Here is a 15,903-nt window from a genome sequence, read left to right as displayed (position 1 = left end):
TATTATCAACCGTGACTCAGAAACTCCAAACCGTAATGGATCGAAAGGATAGAGATGTGATAGGATGTATGGATGCTGAAAGTCAGCTACACGCATGGAAACAAGATGGTTGTTCAGTGTTTGTGTTCTGGCACCCGTTTCTACCGTGATAGCCCAGTCCGGTTCGAGACAATGAACGAACATGGTAGTAAAGGCCACGATCAAACGATAGCGAAAGTTATTGATCACTTTCGAATGTCTGAATACTAAGTCTTATTCTGTCAGAACTGGTCCGTGAGCAAGGTAGAGTGCGAAAAGGAGTACCTGGGACCTCCCACCGAGGCTTGGACGAATGACCAGTATGGCGCCGATGGTTGGAAAAAGGCTTGATCAGCTATACAACGAAGCTGCGTGATATAGAATTGAGGCAAATGACGGATGAAGATCAGTTATTCATGTCGAATTTGGTATTTCTGAGGATCCCTATGGTCTTTGTTCGGGTGGTTGGGGCGTGAAGAATGCCGATGGTCCAAGTACTGAGGCATGTATGTACCAGAATTGTTTTGGAAAAGTCAGGAATAAATTGGTGGGCATTTTGGTATTTCTTGCCATCCAGATTTCCACTGCACCTGCCAACCGGTTGCTCTCTTGGGCTCACCTACCAGTCTACAGTGGCATGGCACTTGTTCGGGCCCCAACATTGTTCCCTGAACAAAGCTCCCAGGCACAACTTCTAGAATACTGACCTTATGGCGTTTATTTCCCGTGAGTCATTTTTAGGCTGTTCAACATGGACAACAATCTGGGGTAGGTCTCCAAAACGAACCGATGTCGACAAAGAAATCGACAACAGGCCGAGGCACCATCTGTTTCCATCTTTCGACTTTTTCATACAAACTACCTCTCCTAAACAACTGGCAAGTGATCCAAGATACCTGTTTACTCATGGTCGGTGCTCACCCAAACACAGACACCTCCAGGACGAACTCAGGCGGGAGCCAACTGGTTAGTAAGGACCGACAGATACACCGAATCAATGCCAACTCCTTCCCAAGGCCACAGAAGGCAACCAGAAGCACCGAAACAGACCTCATATGGCTATCCTTTGTCAGATCGAAACTTGTCTAGACGCACGTTTATCACCAGCGCCCCGAACATCGAGCTCCATCAGCACTATGGAACGTAACGATGCAGCACTTCGAACCCTACACGCTTACTCAATAGCCTGCTGAGTCAGAGAATATCAAGTACGAATTAATTTTTACAAAGTCTTCGTTGCTAGGCAAAGTCGTATGTTTCTGCTGGTGAGTTCTCTGGAAGCTTCTGGTATCTCGAAGGCGCACGCGCCCATGTGACTACTAAGATTCTCCCATCAAGTTACTGTGGGCCTTTGAATTCTTTCCAGCCTTTTAACAAAGGCAAAGCCACCTTGGATAGCAGTAGGAGGGGCTGTTGAGTGGGTTCTAAAGAGGTTGGTTCAGTGCTGGGAGCATAGTCGTCGTGATACTGCTGTTGCGTCGTACACCTAGACAGGATATGTTACAAGCTGAGGCACGATAAACTCCGTTGCTTCCTCAACCATTCTAGAAGAACCTAATTTTGGGTTTTGTTAGAAGTCAGTTCACATCCGGCTCAACAAACGAACTTATCTAAGAAGAGGACTGTACTGGAAAGGGGGCTGACTTTGAGAATTAAAAACTTGAGATACAGTTTATTGTCCAGAAGGTTGATAAGTTCTAAATAAAGAATCGAGCCTTGCCCTCAGGGCATCAGAAACATTGGCTTCTGAGAATATAAGAGACGAAATTATTAGGTCATTTTATGCTACTAAAGCCATAGCCTTTAGGTTATGTATTTTTATACCCTAAGTCTTTAGAGGTCAACTTTTCTGCTACCCAGTAGCCTTGCATAAGTTGACAGATCAAGCTATGTTATGTAGGATTGCCAGTATCGAAGGTGATGCTATTCAGAAGACCAAAAGATAGTACCATCAGGGATAATCTTCCTATCGATGGACGTCGCTTGTACATATCAGATGAGCAAGAGTAAAAGCCCCAACAAGTCTTTTCTCAGCATTCGATCATTTGTATTCCCTACTCAGAGGCAACACTCGCGTCATCTGGGCAGCCCGCAATATAAACGTTGGATGACTCAACCCACAGGAAGTAATTTCCTAAGTTCGCGGTAGCCTGGATAGCAGAATCAAAACAAACATTACAACCTGAAGCACAAATCTTTAAATGTAATTATGAAGAACTTAATCTCAGGAACACAATCACTACCCTAGAACCTTATTCATCTCTCGTCTATAAGAGAACGCGACTCTCCCTGGTTTTCAGAATTCCAACTTCCCATCTAAACAAACATATCTGTCAAGTCTTTGCTTCACGTCTTCTATCTCAACACACAATATACCTTCAGAACTGCTATAACCAGACTCTACACTGTCTTATTCGAAACTACATCATCTACATCATACTATCTAGTCATTACTTTACACATATTTAACATGTCTCCCTCTGCCAGCTTTTCCCATGAATACCACTTTTCATCTGGAAATACCACTGGAGACGATACTCTAGCCATGGGAGTCACTATCCCCTCTAGCTTCAAGTCCCGCCACCACTTGAAACAAACCCACGATAAGATCCTCACTAACATCAAGTTGAAGCGAGAAGAGTTCGGAGTCATGGATGCTAAGGATATCCGAGGTAGCACTGAAGCCCTCGACAAGACACAACGCAAGTCAAAGGTGGCAGTAGAGAAGATGACGAACGCAATCACTCTCTACTACGACAACCACGCACAATATCTCAAACAGAGAAGACAGCAAGCCTATGATGCTCTCGCAGAACTCGAGGGGCACGAGTACAAGATCAAGCACTTGCTCGTCACGGTCCGATACAGCGTGGGGCCCAGAGTGTGGTGGATGAATCAGCGCAAGGACGCAAAGATCCAGCAGCTGCAGGATGCTGTCGACAAGCTTCAAATGTCGTGTTTCATGGCCAGGTTGACTGATGGGGGCAGAGAGCCAAACAATATTTTTGCGTTTGTTTGAACGATACCCTTCTGCTTTTGCTCTTGTCGATTTTAGACTTTGCTTTATTATACCCACAGCGATCATCACTCAATGCAATGGAATGACACTCAAATCTACTGTAATAATGCATCAGTGATATTTCATGTGAATGCTATGATAGGAATAAAGGTGAAAAGACCAGTGGTGAGGATAACTTGGTGCTTCTGTTTGTCGTGATAGGGGCGTTCGTTAGTACTGTCACGAGACGCGAAAAGTATTGATTGAATGCACGGGCATAAATGTCCCACACGTCACGCGTAGACTATGAGTAACGCGAGTGTGAAAAAAGAGTAAACTTGATGGTTCTTCCGAGTGCGTCCTGAGAAGACCATATCGTTTCCACACCAGACCTCCACGCCACAGCCTCACGTGCCACAATCTCCCCCAACGACACTCGTGGCTGTACATAACCATGAAGATGACATTGTCTAGACAACATTGAGATTCGCTTGAAAGTATTGAAAGTTAGCAATAGATCTTGTTCATTTGAAGTGCAAAGCTGAAAATAGTGACTCCTGCCTTTTGCAACGTATGTCTGTCAGCCCAGGAGAGTACAGCCACTCCTACAAGACGGTTGAATCGACTCTTCAACACATAGACAGATGGCCTGTACTAGATCGTATACATGCAATGTAGGCTGAACAGAAAGGCAGATGTGGTGTATTTCTAATAGATCGAGTCAAGCAATTCCCGGCACGATCTATCCCCTCAATGACCCCAAAATGCCCGTCTCGGACCTCACGGTGGACCCAAATATCCTAAAGATCATGATGATGCTTAGTTACTTTATGCCTTTATTGTGGGCTTAGGTACGGATTAAGTGAGATCCTTAGGAAAATGCTGCGCGGATTAGCTGCTCGGTGGTGACCCCGACGAGAGATTCTGGCCCTGATGCCGCTTGGAGGGGCAGAGAGATTCGAAGACTCGTAGCAACATCAGCCAGGCAACATCGAGAGCATAGAACGCACACACTAGCTGAGGTGAGGAATTGGTCTGTGTGTGAGGCTTAGCAACTATCACAATTTATCCTCCACCACATCGCACAACCACATCTTCACCAGTACAAATTAGCATGCCTTCGCGAGCTACTATCGAGACAATCCAATCTTTCCTTCTTCTAACCCTTACTTTCCTCGTCTCTAATCTCGTCATTTTTCTTGCTCGTTACTACGTTCTTTGCTTCCTTTAGGAGACTTAGGAATATCCGTCTCCGGTTCAAGGTCAGTGAATCATAGTCGATCTCATCCCCTGGGTATAAATAACCACCTTTGATCCCGTTCCTCTTCCTCTTTTCTTTTCCTTCTCTCATCATCATCAATCAACAGGACCATCGCTGCAATCATGTCAGCTGAAAAAGACACTCCCGAGGTCGCGCCTGAGGAGGCGACACCTACTCCCACCAAGGTTTCAAAGTCCGGTAACACTCGCGGCAAACCAGATCCTGAAGCTATCCGCGCCCGACAGGATGAGGCTATCAAGTACATTCACCCCGACGCCAAGAAGTTTCCCGAACTCTACGCCAAGGTCAAAGGTCTCATCAGGGGTCATGTTTTGAGAGGGAGCAAGTGGTCAGAAGTCGTCGTTTACAAGAAGTTTCTTGGTTGGTGTGAGCTTGCCGAACCTCAACATCGCCCAAAGCTTGACTATATGGTCGCTGTTCTGGCAATTCACGACCATTATGGCGTCAGCAATCCCACTTTCCTCAAAGAAGTGGCAACTCGCGGTCTTGATGCATGGGTAAACAAGCAACTCGAGGTTTCTCCCGAAGCAGCGTCTGCGCCCAAGTCGACAATGTCGGCAAACACTCAGCAAGAGCCTCGAGTCAAGGCTGAGCCAGGACTTCGCGGTGAAGATGCAGCGAGCACGATTCGAAAGTCGAATGAAGACGAAAACGGTCTTGCTGCCACCGCTGGATTGAAGCGACCTGCCCCAAAAGACTCTGCCGAACCCAGTAACAAGCGAGCAAACCTGGGATTAAACCAAGCATTTCTCTCGCCTGAACGCAACGTCGCCACGTTTCAACACTCGCAACAGCGCATCGTATACCGCGAGGCAGGTATGCAGACTGACAGCTACGCATCTGTCGAAGAAGCTTCCAAGTCCATACTCACAGCAGCCGCAAAAATGGAGGAGCAATTCCAAATGCTGCAGAACCACAACGGCGTGCTGGGAAACTTACTGAGCAAAGCTCAAGTCGCGCCAGCTCGGGCTGGCAACAACATCGTGTATCAGCAGCAGCAGTACCAGGCTCAAGACATGATTCCGCTGCAGCCGATCAATCGACAGCCGCCGTCGCTCTACTTCGACCCCAATCGCGATACTGGTGGCAGCGGTCAGCTCTTCAGATTCCCGTAAAGCATGGGTGGAATGGGATGGCAATGGGATGGAAAGAAAGGACATGGATGGCGCTAGGTGGATTTCTTGGGATGATACGACGGATGTGAACATATTAGCTTGGAGTTGAGGGATTGACGTTATGAATCGGGAATTCGACGAATATATAGAAATGAGGCTATCGCACCGTAAATGAAGATGCGACTTATCACTGGTGTTCAACGATAAGGAGATTATAGCTGATATACTGAATGGAATGACTTTGCTTGTATATGGTGCTTGAGAAAAGATCTAACCTTGATTTAAATCGCTAAATATCTTTAAAGCTGTCATTATAATGAGATTTACATGATATCGAATGAATTGTTATAATCTAGAAATTGTATCTGTGATGTTAATAAATTCGTTCTATGGGTAACAAATCTGACGATAGCTTCATGTCGATCATCAACACAGAGCCTTACGAACCCACCAGTGACATCGCAACTGACCTCCACGTGTAAGCCAGGACTAACGTACGACGACATGTGAAACGCCCGTCGACAAACCTTCGTTATCCAAAAGTAGTAAATGCCTCTTTTTAGCGGGCTGATTCTCTTTGCCGCTGATGGCAACCGAACCATTACAATCTCAATGTCTCTCTTTTCGTAGGACGAATACTCAACGGTGACAGGTGAGAGATATCGAATGTCAAAAAGTTTACCCCATACTGTTTCATAATAGCCTCTGGTCCGGGGGTCGGATGGGATCCTTGCATTGCATGGGGCCCCCCCGGAGTGGCGCGACATAGCGCGGGGGCAGGACCCTAGAAAAGAGACGACACCAGAGAGTCAAGCATGGTATCCGATTCGTTGCTTTGCCTTTGCTCTGCTTCCCAAATTACCGACAGGAATGCGTCATCCCGCTCGCCGCTAATATCTGGAGATGTAGGTATTAACTGAGGATGAGTCCAGACTGTAAGAGACGGGTTGCATCCATATCACGATTGAACGAATAGGACAGGACAAGAGAATATGGCTTGTCTGTAGTTGATTTCTGTGATTCTGTAGCGGAAACTGCACTGCCGTTTGGGACTCAAGTGTCTTTTACCCCGCAAACGAAGCTTACAAGAGGGTGATGATCTTTGTGATCTGGGGCCACGACGATCTTGTCAGCTACAAGAAGAGAGGCGCAGCGCAGTCCTGAGTTTTGATCCTCATCGCCGTCATCGTGACAATTGTCGGACCGGATGTATATCTTTCGGATGTCGGACGTGTGTGGTCTCTCTGGCGTGTGTCAATATAATATGCACATGTACGGTTTTCGGATGCAGTAGAACGAGATGGGAAGTGAAAAGCTGAAATGTTACAAGACTCTGTAAGCGACATAGAGAGACAAAGGTTGGGGGTTAGGTTTGTCCTTTGCTAGCCTCGTCTGGGAGATGATGGACGGGGGTCTTGAGTGGACAGGACAAGGAGATCTTTGCTTGTTGATTTAAGCGCTTGAATGTCGTGGCATGGATCAACATACATTTGGTTGGTCAATACAATGTCTCACTACTCTTTTTTTTTCTTCGTCTCTTTCTTGTTCAATCTCGCTCAACCATCGTCATTGCAACCATGACGTATTGTGGAAGTGAGTCAACATGGGGGTTACCCTTAGCTTGTGACGCCAGGGTCTTGTAGTCAAATTAGCCTAGGTATGAGCCGCAGGAATATTTGAGAAAAATAATGAGGCGAGAAAGGACAAGGAATTGATATTGTTGAGAGCGCCTTTCAACGATCGTCGGTAGTTACACGAGGCGACAAGATAAACATACCAGCAATAAAAGCCCCTCCAATGGACCAAGACTCAACTGATTGATTAATATCGTACTGTAAAAAGTATATGTCCTACCCTTTCATCTCTGACCAGTAACAAGACCAGCATTCACCACCCACTAGCCACCCACCCACACCCACTCCAACGGCACATGCAATGCATGTGGTACATGCAACGCCAGGGAAACCTTGGATCTTAGTCTAAGGGTTGCCTTGCCTTGCCTTGTCTAGCGCATTAAACTACAGACTCCCTAGCCTACAGCACAAAGCGTGTAAGTCAGAAAACCACTTCTTTCTCTTGACTTGTAAATCCCCGAGCCAAGAGAAGCAGAGAGAAATAAAATTGCTACCACTTTTTGTGGATCTCCTTCCCGTCTTTTTATGCCCCATCCGGACTTCCGATCAACACCTCCGAGGGTCCTTCCTTCTCTACGGTAGATACCTTCCTTACCTTTGGGGGTGTGGCTTTCCGGTTGCCTTGTCCTGCCTCGCCTTGCCCCTTCTCTCTCGTCTCCTTCCATCTCTGACTATTTATATTCCTCTCTTTCCCTCCATCTGCTCGAGCTTTTGTTCCTCTTCTTCTCATCACCAGCTTCAACATCCAAACAATCCTTCCAACTTACACCACAACTAAAACAACAACACCAAAAACCAAAACCAACTACATCACCACTATGCCTGCCTACGAGTACTGCTGCCAGTGTGGAGGCATGATTGTCATCAGCACCACCTGCACCGCCTGTGGCCACAAGCAGTGCAACAACTGCCCTCTCTGCTAAATGCCCAGTCAAGACGGCGACAACATCACCTATCCCACTCCTTTTCCCCTACTCCTCTGAACTCTACCCCAGAGGTTGCAATGCCCACGAGATGAGAGTCTCGACACACCCTTTCTCAGATGAGACATGACGACTTTTAACGACGGCGCATCTCCTTCTCTCTACCCTCTTCAACAATGACACAGTCGTCACATTCACCCTTTACTTCTTCGACTTGATTGATACCCTTCTTCGGCATTCCAGTATCAGCAACACTGGTCTCGTTTCAGGTCTTTGTTAAGTTTACAATGTGCTTTTCCATCTCTTGCGAGGCGCACAAAGGAAGCAAGGAAATGACGTCGGTGGTCTTTTTTTGTTCTGCAACCAGGGCGTTTCAATCGTGCTAGCTTTGGAGGAGGCTTGTCTGGGGGAGGAACGGATTCAAAACGGATTATTTTCTAAGTGTACAACATATCGATACCCGTGGTCTCTTTTAAGAGGGACTTCTTCTTTTCTCTTCAGGATCGCAGACAAGAATACCTAATAACAGGGCTTCTCACTTTCTTCCCAAACTTGTTCCAACGTGACCCGGATATAATCCACTTCTCTCGGCGTCTCTTTTTGCTATCCGCCGCTTTGATGTCTTGTTAGTTTTCTCTATTACTTGAGTGATTAACATCCATGGACGAATGGATCCAAAGCAAGAAGTCGTGAGTGGAATCGAAACGCTCCAATCACATGTAGACAATTCCAACCTCATTGCTACATCGCCACCTGTTGAACCCTTGAAAAGAACCCTTGTTTCATGGGCTGGACAATGCGTCCCGCCGGCCTTCTCCGAAAGGCCGAGTACTTTTTCCTTTGTCCCGGGATTTTCCCTATTACCTCAACGCTTCAGAACCTCAACGTCGGCCCTTTCATGGAGATGCAAAGTCCACTGCATGGCCAAGAGACCAATCCACAGTATTTTATGCCTTAGGGTGTCGGAATAATTAGTCACTAGAAACATAAGAGGCGAAATTAGTAGGCCAGCTTATGCTACTTAGACTACACTTCTTAAGCTGTTTATTTTTGTAACCCATGATTTAGGAGGCTATCTTTTCTGCTACCCGCTCGCCCATGTCACATTCTCAATCCTGACAACTCGTCTTGGTTCAATATGCTGTCAATTGACTTGGTATTCTCGTTGCGCCTTTTGGCTGCCAGCTAGCTTCCAATCCTATACGTACAAAAAACCAAACACCTCTCCCAACCTGTTGAATGCATGTCAGCTTATTCCTTTTCATTCTGCTTCCAGACATGGTTTCCCTTCGCACCCTCCCTGCCGCCAGTTTCATGAATCAAAGGCCTGCTTGATTCCCTGACCAGCCATGCTCCCAATTGCGCCTGAATACTAGACTAGATTCGCACTATCCGTCCAACATCTAGTTAAAAGTCCCTCCCAAACCGAAACGTCCGGGTGACAAAAGGTCTTTACCCTTAAAATACAAGCAAATGTCGAAAGCCCCATGGTTCAGCGCTTTGCTGTGTCTCCAGAGGCGATAGGATTAAGTTTAAGGTGAAAAGAAAAGTAGAAAAGGAAAGTGGCCGTAAGGTATCTTCGTCGTGAACCCATCGTTGTGGGCAAAATATGAATTAAAAGAATCAAAGGTTTTGGTAGCGGTATCTTGGGACCGCTAGATCATGCCACCGGGAAGCGCGTTGTTGCTCGTGCTAGGAGGCATAGGCGGGGGAACCATCGGCGGTGCAGGATTTTGGAGCATCGATCTCGCTCGAGCGTTCACATTGGCCTCACTAGTGGCTTTGCGTAGTCTCTGGCGGTAGTGTCCAATACCTTCCTCTTCTTCACCGCGGAGGCCACGTTGGTCGATTGGAATACCGGGGCTCGAAGGGAGGTGGTGAGCGTTCATCGTAGCATCGCCAAGTGCAACTCCTGTGTTCTTGCGTCGAGGGTTGATAGGAGGTAGCGGAGGGGCACCCACGTTGCCGTGAAGGTTAGGGGTAGAAACTGTGCCGCCATTGAGGGGAGCAGGTCCAGATCGAGGATAACCCATTGGCGAGCCTGAAGATTTGATCGAAGGTTCCGACATATCTCGGTTTCGCATCATGCCGCCAGGACCATACGGTCTTTGTGAACCAGGACCATGGCCAGCGAAACCCTTGGGGGATGGGGCACCGGGCGAGATTGGCGACGGTTGACCAAGATCGTATCCATGTGCAGGATGGATGTGCAGGCTGTTCTCAGAGCGGCCGAAGCGCCCAGAAGATGCATTCACGGGATAGGGCTGTTGAGATTGAGGGTGTGGCGATCGTCGCATTTCTTGTCCTGGCATCATTGGCGATCTAACCATGGGCCCTTGTCGAGGTTTTCCGTTGACTCCAACTGGGGATCCTAGGGGTCCCTGGTAATCGTCGCGAGCACTTGATCCCGCCCTGACACGAGGTGGCCGGCTTCCTGAGCGTCCTCCGTTGCTTGCTTCAGAACCGCTTCGGTCGCGCTCAGAAGGTGCTCTGGATCCAGAACGAGAGCCAGCACGAGAACCGGCACGTGAGCCACCATTGGCTCCGGCTTCCTCACTTGGCATACGATTGTACGAGACCGGGGGTGGTCTGCTGCGTTCCTGGGATGGTGCTCGCGATGAAGTGGCAGTTTGAGCCCTATCTCTGCTTGTAGGAGGGCTCTGTGGACCCTGGCGTCGCTGCTGAAGCTCGAGCTCCTTCATCCTCTGGAGATCTCTGCGGGCTTGACGGAAAGCCTTGAGCCCAGCGTGAACGCCTTCCTTCTCTTCGGAATCTCTAGGCGTGTCGGCATCGTTCATTCCCTCGGGAGATTGTGGCATTCTGTCGTCGAAAGTATCGCGAGTGGGAGAAACCTTAGCTGAGGCCGGTGATGAGCCTCGAAGACCAAGCAACTTCTTGGTCTTTGACTGGTTGACAGCCTCCCTATCTCCTTGACCTCTCTCCATGGAGCCAATGCTGGGCTTGGACTTCAGAATGCCCAACGCGTTCGGGCGTGGAGGAGGGGGTAGCTCAGACAGCGGAGCTTCCGGTACAGTGGCACCACTGTCAGACTCCACGAACGAGGTCAATCTCTCCCTCACACGTCGTGCCCCGTCGGCAAGATGACGGGCGAATTCGTCTGTCTCATCCTGCTGCTGTGGGCGAGTGTCTTGCTTGAATTCTTGCACAGGCTCAGGTGAAGACATGATTTGCGCTTCCACAAGGCCGGAAGATCTGGTGGGGCTAGTCACACTGCCGTCTATCGACATAGCCAGGTCTCTCTCAATCGACTCCCAAGCATTAGAGTCCATTGTCTTGGGCTCAAAAGCGTGTGCATCGGGTCTCTCAGGAGGGAACCGGGAGGACAAATCAGCATCATTGGGCATGCTTCCATAGATCGATGAGGCGTTGCTGTCTGATCGCAGATGCTGCCTTACCATGCCGCTCAATCCCCCAGACGTGGGTCCCAGTGTAGGAGAATCATGGGGCAAGTCGTTTACTTTGGCAGATGTTATATCTCCAGGACCATCACTAATGATCAGCGGCGTCGGCATCGCAGAGTGTCTCAAAGCGGGGTGCTCAATGTCCGCTGGTTTCTCAACATTAAGTTGAGGGGTGATAATATTGGGGCTGCGCATCTCATCCTCGTCGTCGTCGTTGAAGAAGGTCGAAGACTGGGACTCTTCTTGGACGGTAGGGAAAGATCCAGAATCGCTCTTCTCCGCAGTTGGACGTTGGACAGAGGGAGAACGAGAACGAGGTCCCGATAACGAAGGGTTTGAATCGTTACGGAACCCTGTGGTGGGGGTCTCGCGGCCTCGCTGCATTTGGACTTGCCTTTGGGCAAATCTTGACTCGTCATACTGGCTGTTGTTCCTGCTAAGAATCATGTTTCTGTCGAGTGGCTGGACTTCTCCGGTTTCACTGATAGGGGGACTAAGAGGAGGTGTAGCACCAAAGGCCTTCTGGTCCATGTTGGGGAACTTGTTCACCGACTCGGATGGGGGGCTGAAAGATCTTAGGTTAGGGGCACTAGCCTTTCCTAATACTGATCGAGTGATGAAACGATCACCAAACGTTGCGCTGGACGGAGATGGAACAGGAGGTGTCAGATCGGGTGTTCGGCTTCCAATAGTTCGCTTCGACAAGGTGTCAAATCTCGAGAGTGCTGATGTTTGATGGTCTTGTTGGTCCTGGTTCAGGCTTTGCTCGTACAGTCGGCGGGTTCGCGTCACAGTTCTTTCCACCGTTGGAGGAGCCATTGGAGTCGGGCTGGTAGTACGGAATGTGTTTGCGAAAGACTCCCTGTCTTTTTGAGAAGAACTGACAGACGTAGCGGCTGTCGAGTCTCGAGCTGCATATGGGCCGGAGGATGTTGTTGAGTTGGTTTCCCTCTTGTGATTGTAGTCAGTCTGAGATGGAGATTCTGGTCTTTCAATCTCGGACTCGAGCGACTCGCTTTGTTGCAAGTCATCAAATGACTGTCTGTCCTTCTCTGATTGCCGCCACTTTTGGAAAGCAGACTGGGCTACATCATCGCCATAGAGTACACGGCCACTCATAGCTCCCTTGTTTCCTCCAGCGCCGATTTTGTAGACTTTTTGTCGGCCTCCGAATAGGTTGTTTCCTTCGATAGGCTTCGAGCGGCCCATGACGCTTCCGTTCAGCGAAGAGGTATCATCGTTTGATAGTACTGATGAGCGCGCAAACGGGGCTTTCACAGATTCAACCTCGGCGATGTCCCCCAATCCAGCAGCAAAACCAAAGTCCATCATTCTCGATTGTCTGTTGGGAAACAAAACACTATCGTCGCTGGCTTTACCGAGCTTGGTATTGGGGTCATCTTGTTCTCGAAGCATAGAGAATCTTGCTGAAAGATTAGTCATTAGAAGACTTGTTCGAAAGTCGTCAGTTGAAGGGAGGGCTGTTGCAAGATCAAGTTCTTTCTTGGGCTCCTCTTCAGGAGCCTTCTTTTTGCCAAACATCCTGAAGGGGCTGGAAGACTCAGACTCGATCGAAGGCCGAGGAGCATCGAGCTCATCCTTGCCCTTCTTCTTGGCCCTAAATCGATTCATTGTGAAAATCCGAGGGTGAAATGTTATTTTGCCTCGGTCTGATGATATCGTTGGGAATGTGTTGTAGATGCTCTTATTTCATCACCATCAACAGAGGCCGAATTAGATTGGCAACTGACCAATCTTGCTTCGAGCACTGTTTTAATTAGCTTGTTGTTCTATTGCGAGCTGTATCGTTTCGGAGACGGGGGGTTTATGAAGGATAAATTTCGCTTGGTCCTCTTCGCCAACCAATTTGATTGTAAGAGTGTAATTGTGGGATATGGCTACAACTGGATACCGGCTCCAAATACAGAACAATGGGACAAATTCGTACCTGCTGGGATACTAAGCTAGTCAAGCCGCCGAAGCAAGTTGGGAACTGGATATCTGCTTGCAGATGTCGAAACGTGTTGAGGGTCTGTTGACTCGATAGTCACACGGAGCCACAATTATTCGTACTCGGCCGTTTCGTATTGTTGGTCGTTCGATTTGTCGTCGATCAAAAGCTTCGTGAGCCAGTGTGGTTGTGAGATGCGAAAGTTTGTTGCGGGCCGGAGACGGGTAACAGCAGGACGAGATACTCTTGTGGGAAAGATGAAAAGCAGGTAACCGAGTGGTGACCAAACAAGAGTAGATCGGGCGTTGAGTCCAGAAATGGAAAAGAATGAGGCAAGTCTGGTAGATAAAGAAAGGAGTCTCTGTCTCAGACTTGGGGAGTAGAATGAACAAAGCAGAACAAGCGGAGCGAGTTTTCCGCTAAGTGCTCGAGGCTATGGTGAGTCCAACAGGCCCTATTCGGTTTGGTTTGGTGCGGTTTGCGGATCTCAAGGGAGGTCGTAGTCACCGGGTGCGAGTCCGAGAGGGATTATCAAACGTAAAACTTCCTGGTAGGCGATTTGATTTGATATCAAGTCCGGGGTACGGCTCGACTCGACTCGAATAACGAAAGAACAAGTTAACGAAAGGTAGGAAGTGAAAGAATGGATGAACGAGGTTGGCGAATAGTCGAAAGACGGAGGAGAAAACCGTTTAGGGACGAGATGTTTGAGCCAATGGAACCAACAAAGCAAACAAGTCCTCAGGTTTTTCTTCTTAAGGTAACAGGCAAGATGAGAAATTGGTGACCACGATGAAGGGGGGATTAGATTGACAGGGCGCCCCAGGGCAAAGATGAAGGAAGGAAGGGATGAGAGGTGGGGTGTGCCAGGCACAAGGGGAAGGAGGGTGTGGAGACTGGCGGAACTAGGCGTAAAGAGGAATGGTGACGGGAGATACAACAGGCGAGTATTATTTTATGGCAGGTTCGCATTATTAGGCACGCTGCATGAGGATGTTGATTCCTTTGATATGATGTTAAGTACAAGGGCAAGAGGATTCTCTACGAGGTATGCATGAATTGCAAAATGACTACGTCTTAAACTAACATTTCTAGCTTGAGTTCCACACAGCTATGGTATCATACAGTAGTAGAGTTTATTGTGTACTTCAGCCCCTTTATGAACGATAGATCATGGTTGACAAGGATAACCTCAGTGAGACTGATCAGATCAATAGAGTGTCAAGTGCTCCGTGCAGACAAGAGTTGGAGTGAATGTACCTTACACATGCGAGTACGCCGGTGGAAACAGGATGAACAGTTCGCGGGCTGTTGAGTACCAGCTGCACAGGGGACGGAAAGCCCAAGTACCATGGAGAAAGGGGTGTAATTAATAGTACAGGGGGTGGGAGTCCACCGTTTCCAACAGGTGCGACAAGGGAGGAGAACGAAAAGGCAGCCCGGCCGGACCTCAATGGCAACTGCCAAGGTCTTGTAAACTGGACCGTCCGGGCTTCTCGACCAATGTCTGACAGGGCCTTTAGCGTTGTTCAGTGCACTGCCGTAGCTCCCAGGTTCCAGAACAGTGGAAGGACTTCCTCGGACCTCCACCAAACAATGATTTTCAGCATGGAACCCTCGCCCAATTCCACAATTGCAGGATCGGAGGGAGAGCTCTAGAATTCTTCATGATTTGTTCAACAAGCCAGACATGCATATCGGCCATATCAGACTGACTTCATACCGTGAGCTCGGACACGAGTCTCCTATTCTACGCGTCTAGGATCGGAACCAAAAGAGGGAACAAGTCGTCAATGACCATGGTGGAATGGGCTTTCAACGAAGCGTCGCAGCTGACATGATATCACCTACTCAAGCTCTCGGTGTGATGGGCACAAGGTACGACATATGTCCGACCTACCAATTTAACATATCCCAGGTCACCGTCACAAGTCCGCCACAAACCATGTGCGTGTCGCACTGCAAACGCCAAGTCTATGCCGTCTTACATACCCGTCCGCCACATTCTGACTCTGGCAACACGGCACCTCGAAGGGACGAGCTACAGAGAACAGAGAGACGCCCAATCTAATGCCCTAGATATCCTGTTTGAGCCCATCTACCCATCAAAGCTGCTTCTGACGTTTACAAAACAAGGGATTCGTCGCAAATGTTCAAGTGCAACCCTATCATGCTTCAAAAAGCGACGGCGAGCTTTCCATTGGCTACATTATCCGAGGCTCTCGACAAAGAAGCAATGTTATCAGCCCTTGGATGTCGCTCCAGCTTCATGTTTGGCCGACAGCAATAAGGGGTCAGCGGCTCCCACTTCCAGGCGGATGGCTTTGGGGCTTGAAACCTTCTCCACCGGACGAGAACAGCCGTTGTAGAAGCTACTGCAAGGAACGCTGTTTGGTCACAATGTCGTCTCATTACCATCCGTTCCTTAGCGCAGCGACGGGTACAACGCTTAGGCTCCGTCAGAGGCTGTCTAAACGCACTTCGAATGGGAATTACAGATGGTGCAAACTCAAAAAAAAAAACAAATCAGAAGAAGAGCCCCTGACAATCTCGAATTGAG

General features: G+C 48.6%; 5 protein-coding genes across 5 annotated transcripts; 4 read left to right on the top strand and 1 right to left on the bottom strand.

Moving 5' to 3' along the window:
- Positions 1–105: 105 nt before the first annotated feature.
- On the top strand, positions 106–1,211 carry FGSG_08322 (uncharacterized protein; the record flags this gene model as incomplete). The annotated part of the gene is made up of 4 exons (XM_011322166.1): positions 106–216; positions 265–338; positions 791–927; positions 1,003–1,211. 4 exons carry the CDS (start codon positions 106–108, stop codon positions 1,209–1,211), a joined length of 531 nt encoding a protein of 176 aa, XP_011320468.1.
- Positions 1,212–2,563: 1,352 nt separating this feature from the next.
- Positions 2,564–3,037, top strand: FGSG_08323 (uncharacterized protein; the record flags this gene model as incomplete). The annotated part of the gene is made up of 1 exon (XM_011322165.1): positions 2,564–3,037. One exon carries the CDS (start codon positions 2,564–2,566, stop codon positions 3,035–3,037), a length of 474 nt encoding a protein of 157 aa, XP_011320467.1.
- A 1,362-nt stretch (positions 3,038–4,399) lies between these two features.
- FGSG_08324 (uncharacterized protein) lies at positions 4,400–5,413 on the top strand (the record flags this gene model as incomplete). The annotated part of the gene is made up of 1 exon (XM_011322164.1): positions 4,400–5,413. One exon carries the CDS (start codon positions 4,400–4,402, stop codon positions 5,411–5,413), a length of 1,014 nt encoding a protein of 337 aa, XP_011320466.1.
- A 2,362-nt stretch (positions 5,414–7,775) lies between these two features.
- FGSG_13392 (uncharacterized protein) lies at positions 7,776–8,519 on the top strand. The gene has a single exon (XM_011322163.1). It carries the CDS (start codon positions 7,866–7,868, stop codon positions 7,968–7,970), a length of 105 nt encoding a protein of 34 aa, XP_011320465.1. The 5' UTR covers positions 7,776–7,865; the 3' UTR covers positions 7,971–8,519.
- A 1,106-nt stretch (positions 8,520–9,625) lies between these two features.
- FGSG_08325 (uncharacterized protein) lies at positions 9,626–13,024 on the bottom strand (the record flags this gene model as incomplete). The annotated part of the gene is made up of 1 exon (XM_011322162.1): positions 9,626–13,024. One exon carries the CDS (start codon positions 13,022–13,024, stop codon positions 9,626–9,628), a length of 3,399 nt encoding a protein of 1,132 aa, XP_011320464.1.
- Between the last annotated feature and the right edge of the window lie 2,879 nt (positions 13,025–15,903).

Source organism: Fusarium graminearum, chromosome 2 (assembly GCF_000240135.3).
Source record: "Fusarium graminearum PH-1 chromosome 2, whole genome shotgun sequence".
NCBI lineage: Eukaryota > Fungi > Ascomycota > Sordariomycetes > Hypocreales > Nectriaceae > Fusarium > Fusarium graminearum.
Note: the sequence above shows the minus strand (reverse complement) of the source record. Positions and strands in the feature narration are given on the sequence as shown.